This window comes from Phyllobates terribilis, unplaced genomic scaffold (genome assembly GCF_046119375.1).
Source record: "Phyllobates terribilis strain yellow unplaced genomic scaffold, ASM4611937v1 Scaffold_3__8_contigs__length_932513732, whole genome shotgun sequence".
Classification (NCBI taxonomy): domain Eukaryota; kingdom Metazoa; phylum Chordata; class Amphibia; order Anura; family Dendrobatidae; genus Phyllobates; species Phyllobates terribilis.
In genome coordinates this window covers 127,734,231-127,760,041 of record NW_027362763.1, presented here as the reverse complement: position 1 = coordinate 127,760,041, position 25,811 = coordinate 127,734,231, and the positions used below count along the sequence as shown (strand labels likewise).

Sequence of the window (25,811 nt, the reverse complement as noted above, 5' to 3'; positions counted from 1 at the left end):
ACATCCCCTGCGAGTAGAAACTTACGGTGTCTCAAGCATGACTTTGCACACGCTGGCCATGGTACTCAAGCAATCCGTTGTGTTTTCAATGGGTAAAGTTTTGTTCTATGAGAGGGAAAAAAAATAATCAATAAAATCGACCATTAGGCCACGTTCACACGTTCAGTATTTGGTCAGTATTTTACATCAGTATTTGTAAGCCAAAACCAGGAGTGGAACAATCAGAGTAAAAGTATAATAGCAAAAATGTTCACCACTTCTGTATTTATCACCCACTCCTGGCTTTGGCTTACAAATACTGATGTAGAATACTGACCAAATACTAAATGTGTGAACGTGGCCTTAGAGCCCTAATCCAGAAATCTTCAGCCCTACGTCCGGCAGACTCACGTCGGACACGAAGCTGGTGGTGGCGTTGCTGAGCGTCTTCAGCATTGGCGTGGCTTCAGCGTAGAACAAGGACATCCTGTTCGCCATTTCATTGTTGACTTCATTTTCGATATCTAACTGTAATCAGATGAATCACAATGATGGTTACAGGTCTAATCGCCATAAAACACTTTTCACACATTAAAATATTTTACAATGCACAGTTGGGGGCGCTGCAGATCTTAACAAAAAAAAAAATCTAGCTGTGACGTCACATCTTTTACATACCGTATACAATATGGAGATAAAGGGGTATTCCCAACTCCAAGATCCTATCCCAATATATAGTAGGTGTAAAAATAATAATAATATTAGCAAATACCTCCAATTAGAAATGTAGTATAGTTTTTTTTGATTCGCTATGTCTCTTACCCCATGTGCAGGGCATTGCAGAACCTTAGGTATCCATGGTTACAACTACTAGCAACTAGCTGTCACTATATCAGTGGTCGTTACCATGGATACCTAAGGTCCTGCAAAATAAAATGGAAAGCACTTTACCAAATGTTTAAAATGGGGCTGAGCAAATGAGCGATTTTATTATTTCAGGGACCAAATCTGAGCACAATATCGCAGTATGCAATAGTTTCTTCTTCTGTGTGTCAGATGAGAGCCAGCCATTTAAGTCTATGGATGTGCAAAAAGATTAAAATGGATTCCGTACGGAACAACCATATAGTGTCCATTTTTTTTTTTACAGAGAGAGAATAATGTAACATAAGAAACTGTATTTGGTCTTATAAATTTTTAATGACTGCTGAGGTATAAAAACGGATATCATACAGAAGACTAGTAAGGGAAAAAAAAAGATAAATAATTTAGGATTTTTTTTATACGTCCAAAAGGCAACTATAGATTTATCAGTGGAGTATCTCTGGTATATACGCACATGCATGTTGTTTATCCTGTTACGACTTATCGTCCTCCTGTAGTAACTGAAGTCATTTTGGATTGCAGGATTCCTCATCTATAAAAAAAAAAAAGAAATCACATTATAAGATGTTATAACGGGGGATTTTATTTTTCCCATCCGCAAAACTGCAGACACATCACCTTCTCGTGTTGCTGTTACCTTCAGTTCATCAAAGCGAAGTGTAAAGTGCAGAATTTCAGCAAATTCTTTCGCCAGGGCCTGCTCCCGCTCCAGGTGTTGTGTGGGGGTGTAAGGAGGGCAGGTCAAGGACTCCAGTAAACTTTGCAAAGCTTTTTCTGCGGGAAATTAAAAGAAAGCAAAATTGCAGAAAATGCAACAGAGAAATCAAATATTGCTACATCCAGTAGTAATAATTATGTATTTGCTGTGTATAGGAGGAAGCAGGAGATGCTGAGTCAGAGGAGTCCCACCCAGACAGCTCTGCTATGCACCCAGGAGGCTGCATTTCCCCTGTAACTAGGGCTAACTATACCAGCCCCGGTCACATGGGAAATAAATATTGAAATTTTTATTTTCACCTTAAAAAGGGGTTGTACCACCATAAAGAATACTTTTAACCAAGAAGAAAATGTGGAAATAAACGTTTTTGTAATTTACAGTTATTAAAAATAATACTGCATTCAATAAATACCAAGCTTTTATCTTCTGAAGTATGCTCCCTAGCGCCTCCTGGCATTATTCCATTACGTCCTCATAGTGGGTGATCAGCTGGTCGAGTTTGTGCAGTTCCCGTCATCATAAGAGTGCACGCTGGGGGTGGGGAGTTGGGGGGGCCTCTTATGATGACAGGGACTGTGCAAACTCAGCCAGCTGATCGCCCACTGCAAGGACGGAATGGAATAACGCCAGGGGCGCTAGGGAGTATACTTCAGAAGATAAAAGCTTGGTATTAATTGAATGCAGTAAAATTTTTACCATTTATTTCCACATTTCCTGTTTGGTTAAAAGTATTCTTTATGGTGACACAACCCCTTTAAGTGCCCCTTCAAAGGCCGTCTATGACCTAACGGGAGGCACAAGCCACTGGCAATCCAAGCTTTGCCCCAGAGGGAAAACAAAAAGTGTCCCCTATATAAAACTACTAGATGGTTGCCCGATTCTAACGCATCGGGTATTCTAGCATATGTCTCCCGACCCTCCTTTATAATGCCCCATGCAGGAAGTCACATCCCCCATATATAATACCCCATGCATATAATACCCCATGCAGGATGTCACATCCCCCGTATATAATACCCCATGCAGGATGTCACATCCCCCCCATATAATGCCCCATGCAGGATGTCACCTCTCCCCCCATATAATGCCCCATGCAGGATGTCACCTCTCCCCCCATATAATGCCCCATGCAGGCTGTCACATCCCCCCATAGTGCCCCATGCAGGTGCCCTATGGCCCCATACAAAAAAAAATAAAAATCCAATACTCACCTCACTGCTTCTCTGGACTCCAGCGTAGCCGGCATCTTCACGGTGTGCGCTGTGACCGGTCAGGAGAGAGCGCGGTGTAAAGACGTCACCGCGCCCTCTGACCTGAGACGTCACAGAGCTGCAGCGGAAGACACAGGAGCTGCTGCGCAGGCACGGGGAGGGGTAAGTATGACGCCGGGTGCCGGGGTCCTGATCGAGCGGGGGGAGGGACGGGAGGGGAGGGGAAAGGAGAGGAGGGGAGGGGAGGGGCGTCACACTTGTCCTCGGGAGATAAGCGGCCGTAGCTGCTGATCTTCCGACGATAGCCGCATGTAGGTCAGCGGCGCCTGCGGTCGGGGGCCTTATGCTGCGAGCAGCCGGCTGCATCGCTGCTGACCTCCGTGCCACACATGAGCCGCTAATGGCCGCCATGTTTTTCTGAAATGCCGCGTCGCTGATTGGCCGCGGCCGGACCAATCAGCAACCCGGGATTTCCAGGACAGACAGACAGACGGGATAAGACAATTATATAGATAGTTTTGTTGCAGAATGGGGAACAGGAGAAAAAAAAAAAAGGGGGGGGTAATTACTTGAATATTCGAAAGAGAAACTTTGTTTATAGCGCTTTAAACGACATGTATGAAAAAACCAAAAGATGTGCCCGGTTTTGAATCTGTTAAAGCTGTGACAGTTTTCAGTAAAAGGGCTGATGCACGCAGTAACTCATTGTGCATGGATGCCAAGTCAGTTATGGGTTTATAAATTGGCCCTATATTACCCCCCGGATACCCCTCTCTGGAGTGAGAATGGTTTGGTAGCTCTGTAGTAGGATGTGCTGCCAAATCATTGCAATAGCGCGCACCCCTTGGTTTAGGCACACAGTTACAACACGGAGCCATAGTTGACATCCAATGTCAGACTAGGGAGCCAAGGGCCCACCAGTAACCATCTCCAGGGCCCCACTTTTCAGCTACATAAAAATGTGACATTATCCTTAATCACAAATGGATGTAACAATGACCTGGGTAGATTGTTACATGAATAAGATGCTCCTGTGTCTGTACATCGCGATTTAAGTATATTGTGCCAAGTACTGCTCATATAAGAGAGGGCCCACCGGAGGATTCACCTTTGGGCCAGTCCAAGCCTGATCACATCCCAAATCCAGCCACCACATACGTGAAGGGTAAGATGAGAAGATCATAACAGGTCGGCTGGATGACCTTCAGCTATTCTGGCACATTGTGAGCAGTTTAAGTGTCAAAATTGGCACAAAAAACAGACAAGTCTTATAAAAGCTGATTATTTCATATGATGGTAGTAAGACTTTAATGGTCAGGAAACCTAACCTTTTACTTCTAGTATATGGTGACATTTCTCTGGCAGTGCAGCGAGGACTGAACGCCGTGCCAGGGTCTGGAGAGGGAAAAAAAAAAAAAAAAAAAGAAAAACTTACCAAGTCTTAGAGAAAATTCGTAAAACCGCTTCAGCCGCACGACCAGGGGGCAGACAGAGTTCCAGGCTTTTTCCTGAAGTTGGATGTCATTAGGATTTTGGATAGCCTGAAAAATACACGGGAATCTCCATTGTGAGGACACGTAGGGTCTAGACGGACAATTCCTGTAAATTTAACCCTCTCTCGATTTGGGGTATTTTAGGGAACATTACAACTTTTTCACTGCTGTATTCAAAAAAGTTGATTTTTCTCTCAGCCCAAATTTTTGAAGGCATTTTATTTTATGGTCCATAAATTATCTAAACTTGAAATTATACTAAAAATATATTAAACTATATTTAACCCAATAATAGTTAGTCCAAGGGAGACCTTAAATTCTCCTGCCACGCAGTGATACCAAATAAAAGTGCCCCATTTCTGTTACATGCATCTCACTATGTGCACATTACTTGGGTAATAATTGTCCAGGTACAGACATTTATTTTATATATTATATATATATATATATTTATTTGCATTCTAGTAAGTATATTATAAAATATGTATTCTATTATAATATAAAATATAATATACCGTAATATAAAATAAAATCTATAATATATATAGATTTTTTTAATTTATTTTTTTTTTAGATTTTAAGTTGAGGGCCCTACATCTCGTATCTCTTGTCCGGCGCCCTTGTACGCTTGCAGATCGGACAGAATGCTCTCAGACTCCTGCAGCACGGCGTTGACTTGGTTCCACACTTCCCGCTCGCAGTCCGTGGGCTGAGCATCTAGAACACGGATACAAGGAGATCAGAATTTCCACGCAGTGCATTATATCATTTGCATACACAGACAAATGCAACATGTGTGTGCTCAGATTGGACATGGGTGTATGGGGATGGTCTGCTTTAAAGGGAATCTGTCACCAGGTTTTTGCTACCCCGTCTGAGATCAGCATGATGTACATTCATTTTTTTATGGGACACACTGCAGGGATTTTTCCAGCAGTCGCAGAGAGAAAGAATGGATAGGAAATCCCAATAGTCGGACCCTGCCAATCTGCAAGTTATAATGGAAAAATTACTCTTTACATTATGAAGCGAGTGATATTTGTGAAGTTTTCCCCCTAAAAATTGCTTGTATCACTATAAAATATCCTAATCATTGTATACATTGGCATTGACAACATATATTACTGATAAGTGACACTTACACAGTGGTCCACTAGTGATACTCTCCGGCTGATAAAACACTGGATTTTATGGAAATTACAGCACACAGCCTAGTGAGTAACATCCCCAAAATCAAGCTCTCTCTGCCCCTACGTTATGCTGCTGAGGAGGGCACTGGACCCAACAGGGGCAGTCTAGAAGAGGTAGGGGACTGGACCTGACAGTGGAGGACTGGACCCGACAGGGGGAGCTAAGAAGAGGGAGAGGACTGGACCCGACAGTGGGGGGCCTGGACCCGAAGGTGGGAGCTTAGAAGAGGTAGGCGACTGGAACCGACAGGGGAAGCTAAGAAGAGGGAGAGGGGACTGGACCCGACGGTGGGGGGCCTGGACCCGACGGTGGGAGCTTAGAAGAGGTAGGGGACTGGACCCGACAGGGGGATCTAAGAAGAGGGAGAGGGGACTGGACCCGACGGTGGGGGGCCTGGACCCGACGGTGGGAGCTTAGAAGAGGGAGGGAACTGGACCAGAAGGGGGAGAGCCTGGTGGGAGGGAAGTCTATAGGAGCTCATAGCTGAGCTGGGATATATAGCTGTCATCTGAATGATCACTCATTGTGCAGCTACTGACGCGTTTGGCCAGCTTTACAGAATCAGCGCAGGATCTAGGAGCCTAGACCTAGCCATTAATCTGATATACCAGCATGGGACAGGGGGTAAAGATGCTGCACCCCACCCATACCTGCTATGTGATATGCATCTGTAGTAAGCACCACGCAGCAGTACATAGTGACTGTGGAGCATAATGTGCTGTGTATTCGTCATTACCATATTCACGGGGGATTTACACAGATATAAAGGGGTTTGCAGGAGGAGCTGCTGTCATCGAGTGCAGCCACTTTTACGAGTACATCTGGCCACCCTGGCATCAGTGGGGGGCGCTGGGTGTTGGACCGCCACCGATCAGATATTGATGACCGAAATCTCTTTAAAGCTGTGCCGCACAGAATCCGTGCATAAAATCCCCAATAATCTCCCCAGTCTGCGTTATGTGCGAGATGCTGCCGGATAAATGTGTTTCCCTGGGGTGGGCAGAGTAGTGACTGCAGGGCGACCGCTGCGGTTCAGCTGCATACACTACATATGCGTGCCAATCTGATCCGCGCTGAGCACAAACATGTGTGATACATCTAATACCAGGGCTCGGAGGTGCCTTCTAGGACACGGTCTTGGCCCTGGAGTGAAACACGTTATTTTTATTTTCTGGGAATTTCTGGCTGGCTCCGCCGCGCTGGGAACAATTTGGGCTTTCTGATGAGGACGGACGCCTCTCAGGTAACATTGTCCGACCTGTCTGACTGCCAGGAACTGCAATCCATCCCGGGCCGGCTGACTCCCAGCGCAGGCTATACGTTACTAATCACGGCTGCTCTGACTGCACCTAGACCGGTACAGTCCTGGTCACACAGTACGTGTCTAATGACCCCTCCGATACAGCGCTGCTCTGTGCCTCCATTCATGATGCTAAATTATCCCAAATCCCAGCTAAAAGCAGGAACACATACAATATTTGTGTATACCTCTATATATTCGCCCGGGGAACATTCTTTCGTGGAGGTTGCATGAGATTAGAAAGAAGCTTCTGATTTTTCCCCGCAAGTAACAATGCCACTCTTCTCAGACTAAGCTGCAATATCAGACAGGGCCACTAGACAGGAATGGCGCCGTTTTGGTGCAAGTTGTGACTGCTGAAAAGGCAATGCGTCCCTATGGGGTCGAGGTGAATATGTGACGAGTGACCTTAGGATCCCCCAATAAAGTAGCTATTTGCAAGTTCCCCTAGGGTAACATTAAAGAAATCATTGACTCCATGGTGCTCAGAAGATGGTTGAACGTATCTGCTTGTAAATGTGTGTGCAAAGTCTTCATAAAATACCATTTAAAAAGGATATGGACACTTTTTATTAAAGGGAATCTGTCGGCAGCTGTCATTTAATCTGAGGGCAGCATGATATAGGTAGGGGCTGAGACACTGACTTCAGGGATGTGTCACTTACTAGGCTGTGAGCGGTCGTTTCAATACAATAAGTGTTTTATCAGCAAGAGATTATCACTGCCCGGACTAGCTACCCACGTGCCTCCTGGACCAACCACGTCCTCACCACTGATTAATATACAAAGTGCATAGAAAGCTGCTAATCAGCTCTACTACATCACAAATGCTGCACCCAGTAAACCAAGTGATACATCACTGGAATCAGGGTCTGTCCCTACATTATGTTGCTCTCATGAGGTAGCAAAAACCCGGTGACATATTCCCTTTAAATGCATATATTTTGGCTAAAAATAAATAAAATAACCCTTGTAATAGGGTTTGCTCTAAAATGTTGTACAGTTTGGTTTCTACAGCCTCTATGAATCACCATACATAGGATACTGCAGAATGAGTTACCAGTGAATCAGTCAGTGTCCAGTTGAAAGACAGGCGATTCAGAAGAAGAGATAAGAGTTACATACACTGACGGATTCTCTGATCGGCATTCGGCAGTCAGCTATGTACTCTGATGCATAGAGGCTGTAGAAAACACAAGGCCCAACATTTTCAAAACTATTGCAAAAATTCCTTTTAGGAAAAAATGATATAGATAAAATATATATGCATTTAGGTATAAAAAAATATCCCTAAATGAGCCCATATCCTTTAGACTTCAAAAATGGCACAAAAAAATATCATCAAGATTTCATGACAAAGAAATAAAACATTTCAAAATGAACAAAAAGGTCAGACATTTATGGAAAAGACAATCTCAGATTTGGTGAACACAGTAAAAAATGATAAAAGTGAAGAAAAAAAAAAAAAAAGTATCAGCAGTAATTCCGCACACAAGCCATGCAAGTGAGTTAGACATGCAGGTTAGTGAGGTACGACATGCAGGAACTGGCAAAACACAAAAATTCAATTAGTCCATCCAAAAAGTTTTTGTTCAGATGAGTAGAAATTTTAATTATTTTTTTTAACTACATGTCTGCACCCGTCATGTCTGTTGTAGTAAATACTAAAATGAATGAAACATGGAATGAAGACGCTTCCTCCAGAGACTCCGCATTGTGCCGGTCCTCTTATCTATTACTATATTGACAGCTGGACGTTCCAATTCCCCCTGGACAACAACGCCTGTCCCGACAGTCTCAGTGGCTAGGTGAATCAGAATGGCGATGCCCTGTTGTCAATTAATTCAAATGTTTCCAGGAGGAAAAAAATAGAAGAATTAAACAAAGGAGTTCCGAGAAAGCTTATGGAGAGTGACAAGCCAGGCCTGGCATGTCAGAGTGAGGAGACTTTTAGGCCATGCATGCTCCTCTGGGAAATTAAATATGCAAATTACCTCTTCAGAGAGGAAGAGGACTAGAACTATAGCACCGCCTATTACTGCTAGTAGATTGCTACTTCCAATAGGTGGCGCTAGAGTTCTAGTCCTCTTCCTCTGAAGAGGTAATTTGCATATAAGAAATGCAAGTATGTACTAAACAGACAATTCAGGATACCCGACGGGGTCTTCTTCAGACTGTGGTTACATCTCAGCACTTGAACATGACCTGCGCCTGCGAAGGAAGTGCTCTCAGAGTAAACACTGATCAGAGCCGTAGGCCACTTACAGACAAAAATGGCTGATGCATGTAACTATATGGCCATAAATCAGTATATACTCCCAGAACGAGATGTGAACAAAGCCTGAACTGACCGATAGAGCACTCTGCAGAGTACATAGCCCAAAACATGGCGTCAGACTAGACTCAAATCTCCAGAAACTTTTATTTTAGTCAAAACAAGACCAAGACAAGAAAAGATCCACATGCAAAAAAGTTAAGATTTGCAACAACTTAGAAATCTGGGCACCGGCTATGCATCATGGGAAATCATCCCAACATCGAGAGGATAACCAAAAGTCTACCCTGATGAGCACATTGAGGGCTCCTGCAAAACTTGTGTTCAGCAAGGGTTAAGGGGTAAACCTCAAAATGTTTCTAATGACCTTTTGCCACCACACAAATATTGCAAGGTCTTACAAGGAGACCCAAGCAGGAACATGTCGTCATTAATGTTATCCCGATAAGTCTACTCTACCGTAAGGGGTCTGGTGCACTTTATTATGGCATTCTACGGTGACAATACCATCTACCACACTTATGCCACAGCCAGGTGAGCAGTCACCTTCTCGAAATTGACGCTGGTCCCACCGTTGCACCTATCGTATCCTGTAGATATGCCATAAAATGTAAAAAATAACAATAATCCTTTAAAGGGTTATTCCCATCTTCTTAGAAAAAAGATACGGTTGAATAGATCTTGTAAAAATGAGCCCTTTTGCAATTTTCTGCTTAGTAAAATATTCAGCCGTTCTTGAGATATTAACACTTGTTTACAGGTTCATTGCCTTGGAGACCGACCAGCAACGGTGGTCTGTTTCCTAGACAACGAGCTGTAAACAAAAGAAAAAAAAAAGTTAATATTTCACAAACGGTTGAAAATTTTAATAAGCGGTAAATTGCAAAAGTGCTTGGTTTTACAAGCTCTATCCGACAATAGTCCATATAGGAAGATGGGAATTAACCCCTTAACGTTGCAGCAGTACTCTGATTCACAGAAACTTATGATTTCCCTTTAAAAGGGGAAGAGTTGTGTGAAAAGGCCAGATTCTCTGACCCATCAAATGGTAATAGCGAATACATATACATATTTGTTTCTTTAGGTATATTCTCATGTGTGACCATCTACATTGTTTGCAAATCTTCGGAAAGCATGCAGCATGCAACAGTGTTAGTAGAGAAATCATCACCGCCACAAGACAGAGAAGTGCTCACTTTCAAAGTCAAGGAAAAAGTTTGGCCCTTGATCAAGCTCTGTGCATGTAAGAACTTTTAAAAGATTTCCCATTTGGCTCCTGAAAAAGGGAAAAAAAAAGAGAGAAAAAAAAAGGAAAGAGAAGTGCTAAGTGTGTGAGATATAAAGAAACATGCGAGCAGACGGCGGTCTCCGGTGCAGAGGTGGCGGGTCACGTTCAGGCTCATCAGCTAAACCCCATGAAAGAAGAAGAGGAGGAGAGGGTGGTCACCGATTGTCTCGCGACACATATAATTAATAGAAAACTTACTTTCAAAATCCAGGAAAAAATGTGGATAGTTTTCTATTTCCCTTGTTAGCACTTTAAGAAGATTACCCATCCCAGCAAACCTGGTGGATATAATACAGAACAGTACACAATCATCAATGCAGGGGTTAATGGCAATCAGCAGACCAAATAAGTGCTCTTTAAAAAAAGAAAATGTAAAGGGGTAGTCTTTGTCAAAAAACATTTGAAGCTTATTTCTAGGCTACGCCATGGGTCTGTCCAGTCTGCCCCCTCTGTGCAATAGCATGAAGAGGCAGAGCGGCTAGGAAGCACATTGTCTGGTCAACCGCATGAACGGCCATTACAAAGAAGCACCGAACAGGAGGCCACCGGCCAGAAGAGAGCATAGCTATGCCGAAAGGAGACTAGGTGGCACGAGACTTTCTTCTTTCAAGTGATCCCCACCAGATCGGACACTGGCGGTGCATCCTAGGGATAAGCCTTCTCTGTCTTTGAGGACACCACCCTTTAAAGCAGGTTCCCACTTTGTGGACTTCCAGCAGATCCCCTTGAACTTAAAGAAGCACTCCTCCTCCCATCAAAGTTTTTCTCCTCTTGATATATTGCAGTCATCATATTATTTGGCACTGTGCACTTACAATTACTCATTTTGCCTTTCTACCCAGTTAATTCTTCTCTTCTCTCTGCTCTATGTAGACACAGGAAGTCTCTTGTTCCTGCATTTATCACCCCCCCCCTGTTCAGCACCCTGACCCAGCTGCTACCTCCCCCCCTTGCCATAGACTTTTGCAGTGACTCGTGCAGTTATAATTGACCTCCTGCTTCCACATAGAGCTTAGAAGTCAGTTTTTAATCATGTGATGTCAGACCTATTGGAAAAGAGAAGAATTAGCTGGGTAGAAAGGCAAAATGAGCAATTGTAAGTACCCGATGCTGTATAATATGATGATTGCAATATATTAAAAAGGATAAAAACTTTGATGGGAGGAGGAGGAGGAGTGCTTCTTTAAAGTCTGTGTTTTGTGCTTTCTTCATCTGTTTGTACTGATCTTCTAAAGCATTTTAACAGCACGGCCAAAGGAAACCATTCAGTGCTGCACCTTCTGTCCATCACATAACAAAAAGAAATGCAATCATTATGGGTTAAGATTAAATACAGCAATCCTGTAATCCAACATCTATTTGATCCATCAGGTGCCAGAATATCAGACACTACTGAGTACTTTTATAGGCCATGTGAACCCTCGCACATTTTTTTTTTTTTTTATTCTTCATTTTTTTCCTGAATGCAAAGTTAAGCAACTTTATAAAACTTCATTAAATTTTTTATTTTTTTTTAAACCATTAAAAGGGGTTGTCCAGGCATGGGACTCAAGTTAATCCTCACAGAGCATAGTGTGCGCTATCAGGAATCTCAGATGCCGGCAACACTACAATTTGCATACTTCCTGACACATTCCAACTAGACGTGTCCGGCCTCGCCCTATCCACTTGTATTGAGTGAGGCCATTCACGTCTAGTCGGCATGTGCCTGCGTCATACAAATCGCATACTTGTGGTCATGTGCCTGCCTGCTCCCAGAGAATCCTGACAATGTGCATGGCATGCGCTGTGAGGGTTCACTAGTCTTCAGTCACTTAGAGAGAATACAGACTTGAACCCCAAGCCTGAACACCCCCTTTAAATCTTTCCAGAGAGTCTGTACGTCTTTTATTTAGCCGAGTGATCTGCAAACATGTTACAATTCTGCCAGAGCTTGTGATGGGTCTCGGACTCCTCTCTTCTCTGAATGTTAGAGAGATAGTGGAGGGTGTAGTACACAGATTTTCATTGGAGAGGAGAAAGCATGTACAGTCTCAGGGATTGGAGGATTGGAGAAAAAACAGGCTGTAGATAAGTAGACAAGGAAGAGGGCACATGAAAAGGAAATTTAGTGCAGGATAGAAGCTGTGCCAATATATGAGGCAATGAAGACAACGCCATGGATTCACACAGAACTCACATCCAGCCTATATTACAGGGAGAATCACTCCCACAAGAGAAAAATCGGAAATTTAGATCAGGCAGCAGATTGAAACTTAATGGTTACTTTTACTTTATAAAATTACTCTAACATATGGAAAAATGGAAAATGGGAGCATCACCAAGATGCTGTTCACAGACTTCTATAAAAATAATTTTACCCATGTTGAAAGCGTGCACAGCCTTTCAAAAAAGAGTATTTCAACCTTAGACACTTGCCTTTCAGTCAGAGGCATGCCCAGAATGGCTACAGACACCGTTCAGTACATGGTGAGCTGCGACTACTGTAAGGACACCCTGCCACTTTGACAGCTCACTATGCAAAGATGTGTTGCAGTGCGAGCTGTCAATCAAAGTGCTGGGCCATGGTCACAGCCACAGATCACAATGCATAAAGCAGAGGTCAACCTTGCACCCCTCTGCATAACCAAATTCCCGGGTTCTAGAGCCCCATTCTCTAAGAATACGGGATTATAAATTACCATGTGAATAACTCTTTAATCAAGGGTGTGAGACTTCATAATCTCTAGTCCTACTGCAAATAGGGCAAAGGGGGGAGGCTCCTGCTGCAGCCAGTTGTCATTTTCAGCGGTAAAAGCAGACTCTCCCATGAAAAAAAAGGAAAAGCCTCTCCCATGAAAAAAAAGGAAAAGCCTCTCCCATGAAAAAAAAGGAAAAGCCTCTCCCATGAAAAAAAAGGAAAAGCCTCTCCCATGAAAAAAAAGGAAAAGCCTCTCCCATGAAAAAAAAGGAAAAGCCTCTCCCATGAAAAAAAAGGAAAAGCCTCTCCCATGAAAAAAAAGGAAAAGCCTCTCCCATGAAAAAAAAAGGAAAAGCCTCTCCCATGAAAAAAAAGGAAAAGCCTCTCCCATGAAAAAAAAAGGAAAAGCCTCTCCCATGAAAAAAAAGGAAAAGCCTCTCCCATGAAAAAAAGGAAAAGCCTCTCCCATGAAAAAAAGGAAAAGACTCTCCCATGAAAAAAAAAGGAAAAGCCTCTCCCATGAAAAACTCTCTTGCTAAAAAAATAAATAAAAAATATTGAATTTATGGGTACTAAAGACATACGACAATCCAGGCGACCACTTATTGTTTTAATAAGTCGTGGCTGTACCAATCAGGAGGAGAAAACTAAACTTTACTCTGATAACCCTGATACTTCCAGCCTCTTCTAATAAAAATCCACCAAAACTTCCAGTGATGGGAAGGCGTCCCAGCACGTATGTGAGGTCCTATTTGTTTTTCCCGCACGCTGTGGTCACAAGAACGTTCCCGGCTTATGCCACCATGAAAAGAAAAAAAGGCCGGCTCTTGTCTGCAGCAGGAAAACATGTTTTTATTTTCAGTTAATAAAGGGCCGCAATGTGTAACCTTATCTGAATGGGGAAGGTGGTACGGAGGATTTGTTTACTTACTCCGGAGTGCAGGATCCCCCCGGGGGGCTCACTGCTGATGTGATTAAGCCCCAGTCATGTGAATTAAGGGCGCGAGTTTGTTTAGTAAAGGCTGGGCTGCTGGAAATGTAATAATGGTGTCCACATTACTGTGCAGACAGGAGCTGGAGACTGTGGCTTCCAGGCTTAACCAGGGGCACCCGCTCCCCGTCAATAAGCCTTTTCTACGCGGCACCGGGAGCGCGGCAGACTTCATGGAGGATAATGTGCCCGTGGGTACCAGGCCGGGACAGTGACCGGGAGTCGGGAAAATCTAATCCTCAGGCATTTCTTCTTCTTTCTTGTGGGTGAATCTATTGCCGGCGCTGACCGCATAGTACATCATCAAATACTAATATGCCTGACCGGGTTACACTAATGAGCAGGAATATCATTACAAATAGAGGGAACGTCCCTCTACTAAGACCATTTTACAAATATAATGATGTATATTACTCATGCACCTAGCTGCATCATGTTATACTCCAGAGCTGCATTCATAATTCTGCACAGTTCAGAAATTTCCCAGAATTCTGCTGGCTCAGATTGGTGATTGTTGTTGTATTCAAATGAACGATTATCACGTATCCACAAAATAAGGGGGGTGTCAGTTCTCTTTGACCCCCAATATTTAAAGAGGTTGCCCGATCTCCTATCCACGAGATAGGTGATAAATTGACGATCGGTGAGGTCTGACCGGTGGGACCTGCAATGATTGGAAAAACAGGGCACTTAACCTCTTTAGAATAGACGCATACGTGACCGCCGCTTCATTCATTCCCCGCTGTACTCGGATTTTCGAGCGTCGACAGGAAAGAGTGCCCCAACGGGGATAAAATTTCCCCTTTCTGATTATCAGCAAGTTATAATCAGAGCAAAAAACAGCCGTATTATGCATGACCACTGCTGTATTCTCTGTCTATGGAACAGGTGTTCATGCATGTGCACTACCAGTCCCATAGACATGAATGGAGCAGTGATCACATGGTGCATAGGTTTGACCACGCTCTATTCATTTCTATTGGACCCTCGTTCTGAGGATTGGCAAGGGTCCCTCAAGGATAATTCTTTTAAAAAGGTATTGGTCCCATGGTGAATATTTATCACCTACCCCACAGGATAAGGCATAAATGTCTAGATTTCTGGTAGCACCCACCAATCTGTACCATGGGGGGCTTTAGTCACCTTTTCGTCTGTACAGCAGGCTTTGGCCTTTTAACTGTTTATTGACCTCTGAAGTCAAATGGAACAGCAGGATAAATACGCCCACCGCTCTGTCCAATCTCCTCTTCACGGCGAGAGCAGCGAAGAGGAAAGGCAGCTCTGGTCGCCTAATCTAGTGATCGGCGGGGGTCCCCTTATACATTTGCCATCTATCTGATCTATATATAAATAAAAATGTAAATGTTCGTTTGTTCAAAATCTTAAATCTCCGAAAGTTCTTCTATTGCTTTGAAATTTTGACACAACGTTGCATTTGAATACACGCATGTTTTTATATACCTACTATGTTTTTATATACCAGCTGTTGGACGTAAAAGCAACAAGGAGAGGGGGGGTGTTACGAGCTCAGTCCCAGGCTGACTCTCCCTGGCCGCCCAGCATTCTCCCCCCCCTTACTGACATCTCATTCATAAACCCTTCTCCCTCTTCTTCATTTGCCCCAGCCGCTGCCTGTGCTCTGCTCCTTTTGTGTCCCCCGTGGGGGTTGGAGGGAAGGGGAATGACGAGACCGTCTGTTCGAGGCCGAAAGACTCTGCTGCTCATCATCACCACCGCCTGAGAGGTGGCCGCCTCTGCTCTCCGGCACCGCTGCTGCTGCGGCTTCTTCTCCAGCAGGTGAGCCTTATTTACGACTGCGCAACAACAAGCAGGGAAGGGAGGGAAGGAGAGAGGGAGGCTGCACGGAGAGGCACAGGCCGCGGCCTCCGCTCTGGGCGCTGAGCTGGGCCTCGCAGCAGTGGGCGGATAGCGAGCGACTGCAAATCCCACTGCTCCACAAGCGGGAGCGGCGCTGTGATCTGGCCGGTACTGGCTCTGGACATGTTAAGCGGATCACCCCCTCCTCCTCTGCCGCCTGACTTCATCTCTGCGCCCCCTCCTGTCATATTCCCTCTGTACTAGAGAACTGCATAACTAGCAATCCCCGACATGACCGGCTCCATTGTGACACCTGACTGTGTAAAAATTTCAAAAGGAATCAGTGAAGAACTTTCGGAGATTTAAGATTTTGAAATTTGCAATCACCATGAACAAAGCTCAGGGCCGATCTGTAGAACTGTGCGGTTTACATCTGGACACGGATTGCTTCTCACATGGACAATTATATGTTGCGTGTTCTAGAGTCGGCAAACCAGACAATCTCTATATCTACACAGACAATGGAACAACAAAAAATATTGTATACCCACAAGCATTGTGAAATTAAATATTTTAGAAAAGTGACCGTGCGCGCGCTCTTTTTTTTTTCCTTTTCCATTTAACCAGAATGAGCCACGGCAACGCGTGGCCGGGTACAGATAGTAAAAAAGATAGTCATAGTTGGCAAACCCCTTTAAATAACCATTTTTATTATTTTTTATTTTTGTGAATGTAAACATAAAAAAACCTGTTGCTCGTACACCATCGCAGGAACATGCTCAGCCCTAAAAGCCTATGTGCTACCCTGTAGCGTGACAATAGGCTCATGGGCTTTTAGGGTTGAGCATGTTCCTGAGGTGGTGTACGAGCAGCAGGTTTTTTATGTTTACATTCACACAAAAAAATAAATAGTAATAATAATAAAAATAATAAAAATATCGTTATTAGCAGGGCTGTGGAGCCGGTAAGCCAAACCTCCGACTCCTCAATTTCCATGACTCCGACTCCCTCATACACGGCTCATGTTTAAGTGATAAATTTACTGTAGCACAGATTCATCTCAGCTAAAAGTCTAGACCCTTAGATCAGGAATAGGACATTTCATAACTTTCCCAAATTCTTATGAAAAAATATTCCCCACAAACTGCATTGAACCACTGTACCCAATTTATTATATATTTTAGGAGTTGGAGTCGGTCCATTTTATACCGACTCCACAGCCCTGGTTATTAGTGACACCTTATCATTACCCAGTGTACAGAAAGAATGACCTGCCAACAATTAGATCATGTACATAGGTACAGAACGATCGCATTAACATATCCTTCTGTTCCCACCAGTGTTTGTCAGTCTGTGTCGTTCAGCGCTCATTTACCGGCTGGTTTACATTGGCCGTCAAACCATGGGGGCATCATCATCAGCAGCACATAATGTGTTAACACTTGGCGGCAATGTGCTGCCGATTTTTTTTTCCTTTACCAGCTTAAACCATTCAATCACCCAACGAACGAGTCGGAATTGTGTGACCACCGTCCTGTTAAGCCATGATCATTCACCTATCTAATGGTCTAAAACGCATCACTAGAATTGGCATTATAACAGGATGGAGCAGGAGCTTTTCATCATGTTATCACCTCCTCCTCAGCCAGGGACACATACAGGTCAGGATGGTACAGGAGCTTTTCTTCATGTTATCACCCCCTCCTCTTAGCAATCACAGCCTTTAATTCCCCTGGGGAGAGCACAGACCAGAATCTTTTTCCTAAATCACTGATCTTGGCCTCTTCAGAAATAATAATTAACAAATAATTGATGTTGAAGCCTGTTCATCTTGAAAGTTTATTGCTTGGAGAGGACCTGTCTGAGGTTCTGCTTGGGTCAGACTTTTAACCACAAATGTGATTTTTTTATGCATTATTTTACCAAGACATTCAAAAGAAAACTGCACGTAGAATTGGGCCCACACCAAAAACCTGACAATCTTGCCCCTCTCTTAAGCGTGATGGTGGATACAGGAGACATCATTCACATAAATGAAAAGGCAGGGGCTGGGTCATCAGGGTCCCCCCAGGCGCCGGGGTGCTCTGTACACGCCCACTGGACCTTAAGATGCTCATTAGGATATAGCAAGGAAAATCATCTTTTGGAAGCACATGGGGTGTAAGCGACAGATTGTTAGGGTGCTAATTAGATGGCAAAGGAGGAAATCTAATGCCAGATTCCCTTTAATTAATTGCTCAAAGTGCAATTCCATAAGGCACAACCAAATGGTAAAGTTAAGTTTAAAAGGTATACATCCTAAAAAGCCCCCCAAAAAAGAAAAGTATTAAAGTTTATAAAGAATTAAATCTGAACTGCTCCATAATAAACAATAGCAGAGAGAAAAGCCAAGTACAAAGCGAGATATTGTATGAAGTGAGGTATTGTCCCGGAAAACCGGCAAAGCTAAAACACACATAGGCAGACATTGTGCAGCTGTTATGACAACCCGGCAATGCTACTCTCGCTGGATTTCCTGAGAAGGAGACGCTTACATAAAGGATAAGAGCCTCATCAGCAATCCTCTGCTGCCCCCTGCTGTTCTATAGCGGAAGTGTAAAAAAGGAAAAAAAGGAATAATAAAAAAAAAAAAAAAAAAAAAAAAAAAAGAGAGAAATCACCTAGAAACCGTAAAAGCTGTAGGAACTGAAATGTCATCCCTGGTCCTCAACGTTAAAAGGTCTGGTGACGTCAGGTGTTCTGAATCTGTATGTGATGTCAAATGGTTTTCTTGCATATTTTAGAGCACAAATTTGCAACTTTTTGGAGGTTTCTGCACTTCCCTTAACACTTTCCAGGTTAAGAGAGCGGGGCCTCAAACAAACAGATAAAGTTACCATAAATTAAGATGCCAATCTGTGTCTGCCATCGCTGGCGTACATTACAATTCTGGAGCATGGACCGATAAAACAAGTGCCAAGTTTTTAAAGGGGTCACAACATCACTCTGAACCTTATAAAGGGTTCTCCACTACAGGACAACGTCTTATCAATGGACCCAGGTGGCTGGATAAAGTTAAAGGAGTTTTCCGATTTTTTTTTATTATTTATTTTATTATTATTTTTATTATTTTTTTTATTATTTTAAATGTATTTATTTTTTTTAAAGCCTGTCCCCTGGGCTGCAGTTCATTTAAAAAACAAAATATACAAACTACGCTTTTCTCATCCTCCCTGGGTCCAGCACTGAGTCTCCAACACTGCAGCCCATCAGCGAGTTCAGCGTCTCATTCAATCAACTGGCGCTCACCAATTGGTTGCAGTGTTGACGTGACGTCAGCGCTGCAGACAATAACAGACGACAGGAGCAGCGGGTGGAAACTTAGTGATGGACCCAGGGAGGGTGAGGAAAGCCCAATTTCTTTTTTTTTGATAAATGAAAAAAAAAAAAAAAAAAACAGCAGCCAGGAGATTTCTCTCCATCAGCTCACCCATGTATTGTGTTTGGAAAGAAGCCGTCAGAACCGGGCAGCCCATTGTATAATATTTACTTTGCATGCTATTCCACAATGTGTCCACTAGGTGGAGCAAACTGCTTAGAAATCAGAGTAAGGTTTCCACATCTTCCTGTATCCGCCCCTGGCAGCCGGGCACACAGGGCAGCAATGTGCCTCACTAGTTGGCACTGTCTTCTTGCAAAACTGAGGAACCTGGGAGTCTGAATCCATGGTGGACATGAATACGGAGAGGCCATTTATTATTCAGGTGCTCCATCTGATGTCCCCCGCTATTATGTGCCGTCCACTTTACGCCTTCCTCAGGGCAGTCGCACCCTGCTGTGAGAAAATCCATTTTACATCCACAATAAAAAGGTCAGTTCTGAATCCACAGTAGGATCAATATACATTTAATGAGGTTTTTCGGTAGAGTAGTAATGGATGGACTACTACTCCTGAGCCCATCTGGAAAATGGGAGTATTTTTTTTTCTTAATCACCCCTCATAGTCTAACCCTATCCATATGAAGTTAATGGGGCATACTGACGTCCCAGGACATTTTTAAGGGCAAGAGAGCAGAGGTGCTAACAAAGCGCACGTGTGTGAACAGAGGCCATGTACAGTCACATTCCTGTAGTGGTCGGCGAATATTGGGGGCGCCATCAATGCAGTGTAATAGAGAGGGGGGTCCTCTGTTTAGGACCCTCATCCCTTATCCACAGCGGATGATGACATACAGGTCAGGATGGTACAGGAGCTTTTCTTCATGTTATCACCTCCTCCTCTGCCAGGGACACATACAGGTCAGGATGGTACAGGAGCTTTTCTTCATGTTATCACCCCCTCCTCTTAGCAATCACAGCCTTTAATTCCCCTGGGGAGAGCACAGACCAGAATCTTTTTCCTAAATCACTGATCTTGGCCTCTTCAGAAATAATAATTAACAAATAATTGATGTTGAAGTCTGTTCATCTTGAAAGTTTATTGCATTGAAGGATCACTCATTGATAATGTGTAATACCCATTTTCCCTTTTGGTGGCGCTGTAGAAAAACAAAACACTGCTATGCTTTCCTACAGATCTCTGATCGGTGCACTACTAAGGGTCCCATCTAACTTGTAGAGATTGTACTTTAGGACCCTTGTATGAAAAGATGACTATTTTGGTACTGCCCACGTTGGACCACTGAAAGAAGCGATAAATGGCCCCAATAATCTGCAGTGATATAGAGAAGAACCCTGCAAGTGTTGAATTCCCCAGCAGCACCACCACTGGTGAAGTAAAACATTGCAGTCCTCATTTCGATCAGTGGGCTTTTGGTTCAATGCTCAGTCCTCAGGAGAAAAAGACCATTGTTGCTCTGGATGATGGACGCCCCTCAATTACCTAGGGATTTTCTAATGAGATCTAGTCTGGAATGACATCATTAAGCATTATGTAGTGGCCAAATGTCAAAGTGACAAATTATTTGTGTGAAATAAACATTTTCAGGCCCTTAAAGTCATAATAAAAAGGGACTGTCAGCAGAAAATGACTGTTCAAACCAATCACAGGCACTCAGTGCACCTCTAGTGTGGCCAAACAGGTCGCCTACATGTTTCTTATCTACCACTGCCCCCCTTTGGATCCAGTAAAGCTAAAAGCTGTCAAAGAGGAGGATGACGAAAGATGGAAAACCGGTAAGTGGGAAGGTGCACATAACTATTTGGCCACACCAAGGGTGCACCGAGCGCTTGTGTTTGGTCGGAACAGTCATTCTGTGACGACAGACTCGCTTATAAAGCAGCATGTCAGTCCAAACTGACAGTATAAAACTGAGCACAAAGCCTTACGGGGGATATAACCTTTGTAACAATAGTTCCAACTTTAGTGTTTTAATTGCTGCCCAGCAAGTGAATTTTAATCAAATGTGCCAATTATGGTGATGGTGCACCCTGGGTGTGGCCAAGAGGCTCAGTGCACTGTACTACCTACTGGTATTGCATGTCCCCGTCCCCCTCACTGCCAATTAACACCACTGGCTTTTGCAGCAATGAGCACTGCCTGTAGAGAAAGCTTAGGCAAGTCAGTGCTGTCAATCACCAGTGAGGAAGGCGGGGCATGTACAATCAGTGGGTAGAACGGTGCACCAAACCCCCTCGGCCACACTCAGGGTGCACCAAACCCCCTCGGCCACACCCAGGGTGCACAGAGCAGCCTAATTTACATATCTGATTAAACTTCTGTTTCGGAAAAGAAAAGGCAGTGACTACTACATTAAAAATGTGCAATTTTTATAGATCCCCTATAAGGCTATGTACTTAGTTTATGCTGTCAGTTTAGGCTGAAAAACTTCCATTAAAGCCCCAATCTACGTAGGGCCTTTATATGGTCTGCCCCTTAGAATTGGGCCAATAAAATAGTAAAGAGGGTTATTATTTCCCATCTGTGGCACTTTACAAGGCGACGTTACAGGCAGAGCAGCTGTGGGATTTCCTGCCCGGAGGAGCAGATTCATGGACCTCCTGCATGTGCACCGCACAGATAGCCCTCTGCCCCCGGGGTGCTCTATTTTACACTTCGCTGTAGTGTTTAGATCCAGAGAAGGGAAAAAAAAAAAAAGTGGAAGTGATTGTTATAAAGTTCTGGCATTCAGTGTGGGGAAATCCCAGGGAAAGCAGCGGCCGTCCTCCGCCTGCAGCTCTGAAAAGAGGGAGGTTTGATTGTTCCACCACATAGTGGGCCGCTCACAGTCACACAATGGGGCCTTGTGGCACAGTAATGTATGCAGCACACAACAACTATACGTCACACAGCCGGGGTTAGAGGAGAATTTACTAAATAAATGCATAAAAATACATGTAAATATTTTAGCTCAAGATGCAATTTGTCTCTGGTTTTTCCTTGTGTCATTGTCAGTCTTCACTGTGATTCTGACATTCTGTTCATGGACCCAGACATCTAGGATGGATAGCCCTACAAGTGCCCCCAGAGGGGTGAAGATAACTGCAATCCTTGACCTTTCAACAACATGATCTCATTAGACAAAAAATATGATTTTCAAGAGCGCCATCATGAGGACTAATTTACCATAAACCCAGACAATCTGCAAGTCTCTGCAAAGTGCCGGCCGCTAGGTGCCTCCCTCCTGTCTAACTTACTGCCAAGTGTAATCAGTCTCCAGCAAAAGAAAAAATGAGACCGGCCGCAAGGCAGGAGGGCGAACAAGGCGGGCCCCGTCCGGCCGCAAGGCAGGAGGGCGAACGAGGCGGGCCCCGTCCGGCCGCAAGGCAGGAGGGCGAACGAGGCGGGCCCCGTCCGGCCGCAAGGCAGGAGGGCGAACGAGGCGGGCCCCGTCCGGCCGCAAGGCAGGAGGGCGAACGAGGCGGGCCCCGTCCGGCCGCAAGGCAGGAGGGGGGGGGGATGGGGAGCAGGAACACTTTAGATGGACAGCCAGTCCAGGTGGCATGTTTGGTCGGCTTAGCTAATGTGTTAGGAGGGTCTCCCACATTATGTCAGGGACATAAGATCGGGTGGCTAGATTTCAATCACCTGATCCTTTTGCTTGGAGGAGGTGGAGGCACTAGCAGAATCATCTGACAGCAGCTGCACATGGAGAACAGAGAAGTGCTCGGCTGAGCTAAGGATTCCTGTGTTATGGGAGTGTCAGGGACACCTGTCAATCAAATTATCATTCTGCCTGCAGCCATCTACTGAGGAATGCCGGCATAACGGTCACACTGCATGTAGACATAACTGAGCGATGGGTTTTTGAATCAAGGCAAACAAGCAATTGGATAATGGTAGGATCTGGAATGCTAGGATGTGAAATAAAGGAAAATTCCAGCTCCTATAGTGCTGACAGGATGCTGATGAACAAGAGTGGATCACAAGCAATAGAGCAAGATGATCAGGACAGTTCCTGAACATAATATGTGCACTGCTGCCAGGAACCCCAGCGAGCAGCTACAATCTGCAGAGGAAATTATAGATCTAATGGGCAACTGTAGAGGAGGAGCGAGATATCCAGCAGAGGGGGTCACTTATTGCCTATTATTTTAGGAGCAGCTTATAACACTGAACCAATAGAAATACTCGAGGAATAAAATTAAAGGGAAACTTTACAAGTTTCCCTTTAATCCTGGTATAGTATGATGACTTGGACAGAGGTCAGTCGCCCACATACTGTCAGCCCGGTACAGCAGGGAGTATCCCCACAGCTCCAGACATAACATCACTGAAATTAGTGGTCGCCTTGGGATCTGTCTGTCCCTTCCCAACGACGGCAACGTTTTATGGGTTTTCGCAGCCAGGAGATGAGTAAATGCTTGTGCTATTCCCTCACCGGTCTGTGCTGAAGAGCTGAGGATATGGATAACAGGGGGCAACTAATGTCCAGAGGGGTCTCTAAGAACCTTCAGGCGCTCAAAATTATGTCACCAAACTTTATCAAACTTCATTCATAGAATGTTAGCGTTGGAGGGGACCTCCAGGGTCATAGTGTCCAACCCTCTGCTCAATGCAGGATTCACTAAACCATCTCAGACAGATGTCTGTCCAGCCTCTGTTTGAAGACATCCATTGAAGGGGAACTCACCACCTCTCGTGGCAGCCTGTTCCACTCATTAATCACCCTAACTGTCAAAAAGTTTTTTCTAATATCTAATCTGTGTCTCCTCCCATTCAGTTTCATCCCATTGCTTCTAGTCTTTCCTTGTGCAAATGAGAATAAAGTTGATCCTTCTACAATGTGACAGCCCTTGAGATATTTGTAGACAGCTATTAAGTCTCCTCTCAGTCTTCTTTTTTGCAAGCTAAACATTCCCAGATCCTCTAACCGTTCCTCGTAGGACAGTTTTCAGTTCGCTCACCATCCTGGTAGCTCTTCTCTGAACTTGCTCCACTTTTTCTATGTCAATCACTGATACAAGAAAAGGCAAAACATTTTCTTTTCCTCAATATTAGGAGTTGAATATTTTTATTTTTCTTTTTTTTAAATAAAATAAGGAGGAAGTGCGCACCCGGCCCCACAATGGACAGTCAGCAGAAAGAGGACATCCCCAGCCGCCCCCCTCAAAAGGAGAGAATAATGGATGTCTCTGAAAAGGGAGTAAAATCCACGAAGGGAAGGAAACAAACAGCACTTGTCTTCTTGGCAGCGTGGGTCTGAGGACACGGAGAGGAATGACGCCGGACCCATAGGACCACTCCCAGCAGAACAGGGAGGACGCATAAACAGAGTCAAGGAGCAATGGTCAATACCTGGAGCCATCGTCCGTATATGCAGAATGCCTCTATATACGCAGAGGGAAAGTCAATAATCCAGCATCCTATGTCCGGAATATGGGGAATTCTGGATCAGACGCCCATAAAGGCCTACACAGAATAGCACCAACACAGACTGGCCCAAAGCCACCGACTGAATGGCCTCTTGTCCTGATGGAGGGTCCGCACTTCTTTTACAAACTGGACATATGCACAATTTAAAAGGAGAAGTCCAGTTTAGAAATGATAGGGGGTCCTCTGTTCACAATCCTCATATTCTGGTTAGAGAAGGATTACAAAGTTGTTGTTTTTTTTTTAGCTCTGGGGGACCTGATCCTGTCCTGCGTGTCACACATAACACATTGATTTGAATGGATGAAGTGTAATACTTGATTTCCCCTGTGGGGGTGCTGCTGAAGAAATTACACGCTTATTATCACATTTCCTCACAGATCACAGCTGATCGTTGGAGGTCCCACCACGGCGACACTTTGTGATCGGCTCACCTCAGATCTAAGGATGCTTATGGCTATTTTTTTGTGCAAATTTTCATCTGCGTTTGACAGTACCAGCAAAGTCTATGAGATTTCAGACATCTCATGCACACACATTGGGTTTTTTTTGTCATCAGTATTTTGTGCTCTTCATGGTTTTTGCACAATAGAGCATGTGACAAAAACGCTGCAAAAAAACACAGGTATCAGGTTTTGCTCCGTTTTTTTGTGCCAAAACCTGATGAAGTTGCATAGGTCATTTTTCTTTGTCACTGAACTTTGTCCATATGTCTTTTTATGCATGCTGATAGCGACAAAAATGCAGCAAAAAAACGCAGGAAAACTGGCTTTTTAGAGGCAAAAACTTTCCTGCCAAAAGATCAGGGTTTTTCCTGCAGAAAAAAAAAAAAAACGCTGAAAAACGCCTAGTGTGAACATAGGCTAATTTTTCAGTTCTTACACGCCTGAAAAGCTGTACGCTTTCCACAAAGCAACAGATGGAGGGTCTTTTCTTAAAAGGTATGGCACAACACCAGGCGAGGTTACCATTTCTACTGGGACTGTGTAGAAAGAACAACAATGGCGACCATGAACGTTGAGGACAGATGTTGGCTGAATCTGAAATGCACAACTTTTGGTATATGCTTCCCCCCCCCCCCTCCTTATAGGCTTCTTTACAGGAAAAAGAACCTGCATGCATATAAAAAAATCCAGAAGTGTTAAAAAAAAAAAAAAAGCTTTAAAAAGGGGTTTTTCCAAGACCTGACTG

At 44.1% G+C, this 25,811-nt stretch overlaps 1 protein-coding gene across 7 annotated transcripts in view; it reads right to left on the bottom strand.

Annotated features, from left to right (window-relative positions):
• Nucleotides 1–25,811, bottom strand: part of CYRIA (CYFIP related Rac1 interactor A) — a 52,971-nt gene that overhangs the window by 6,404 nt on the left and 20,756 nt on the right. For 4 of the 7 annotated variants that reach the window (XM_073674130.1, XM_073674129.1, XM_073674132.1 and 1 more), the window contains 7 exons: nucleotides 10,249–10,328; nucleotides 4,882–5,003; nucleotides 4,229–4,334; nucleotides 1,502–1,638; nucleotides 1,319–1,396; nucleotides 391–507; nucleotides 26–105 (listed from right to left, as the gene is read on the bottom strand). In XM_073674130.1, the coding sequence (XP_073530231.1) occupies nucleotides 26–105; nucleotides 391–507; nucleotides 1,319–1,396; nucleotides 1,502–1,638; nucleotides 4,229–4,334; nucleotides 4,882–5,003; nucleotides 10,249–10,321 (713 nt within the window). In that variant the 5' untranslated portion in view covers nucleotides 10,322–10,328. Of the gene's footprint in view, nucleotides 1–25; nucleotides 106–390; nucleotides 508–1,318; nucleotides 1,397–1,501; nucleotides 1,639–4,228; nucleotides 4,335–4,881; nucleotides 5,004–10,248; nucleotides 10,329–10,538; nucleotides 10,619–25,811 lie in introns of all 7 variants that reach the window. The other 3 variants (XM_073674134.1, XM_073674133.1, XM_073674135.1) reach the window with 1 other exon arrangement.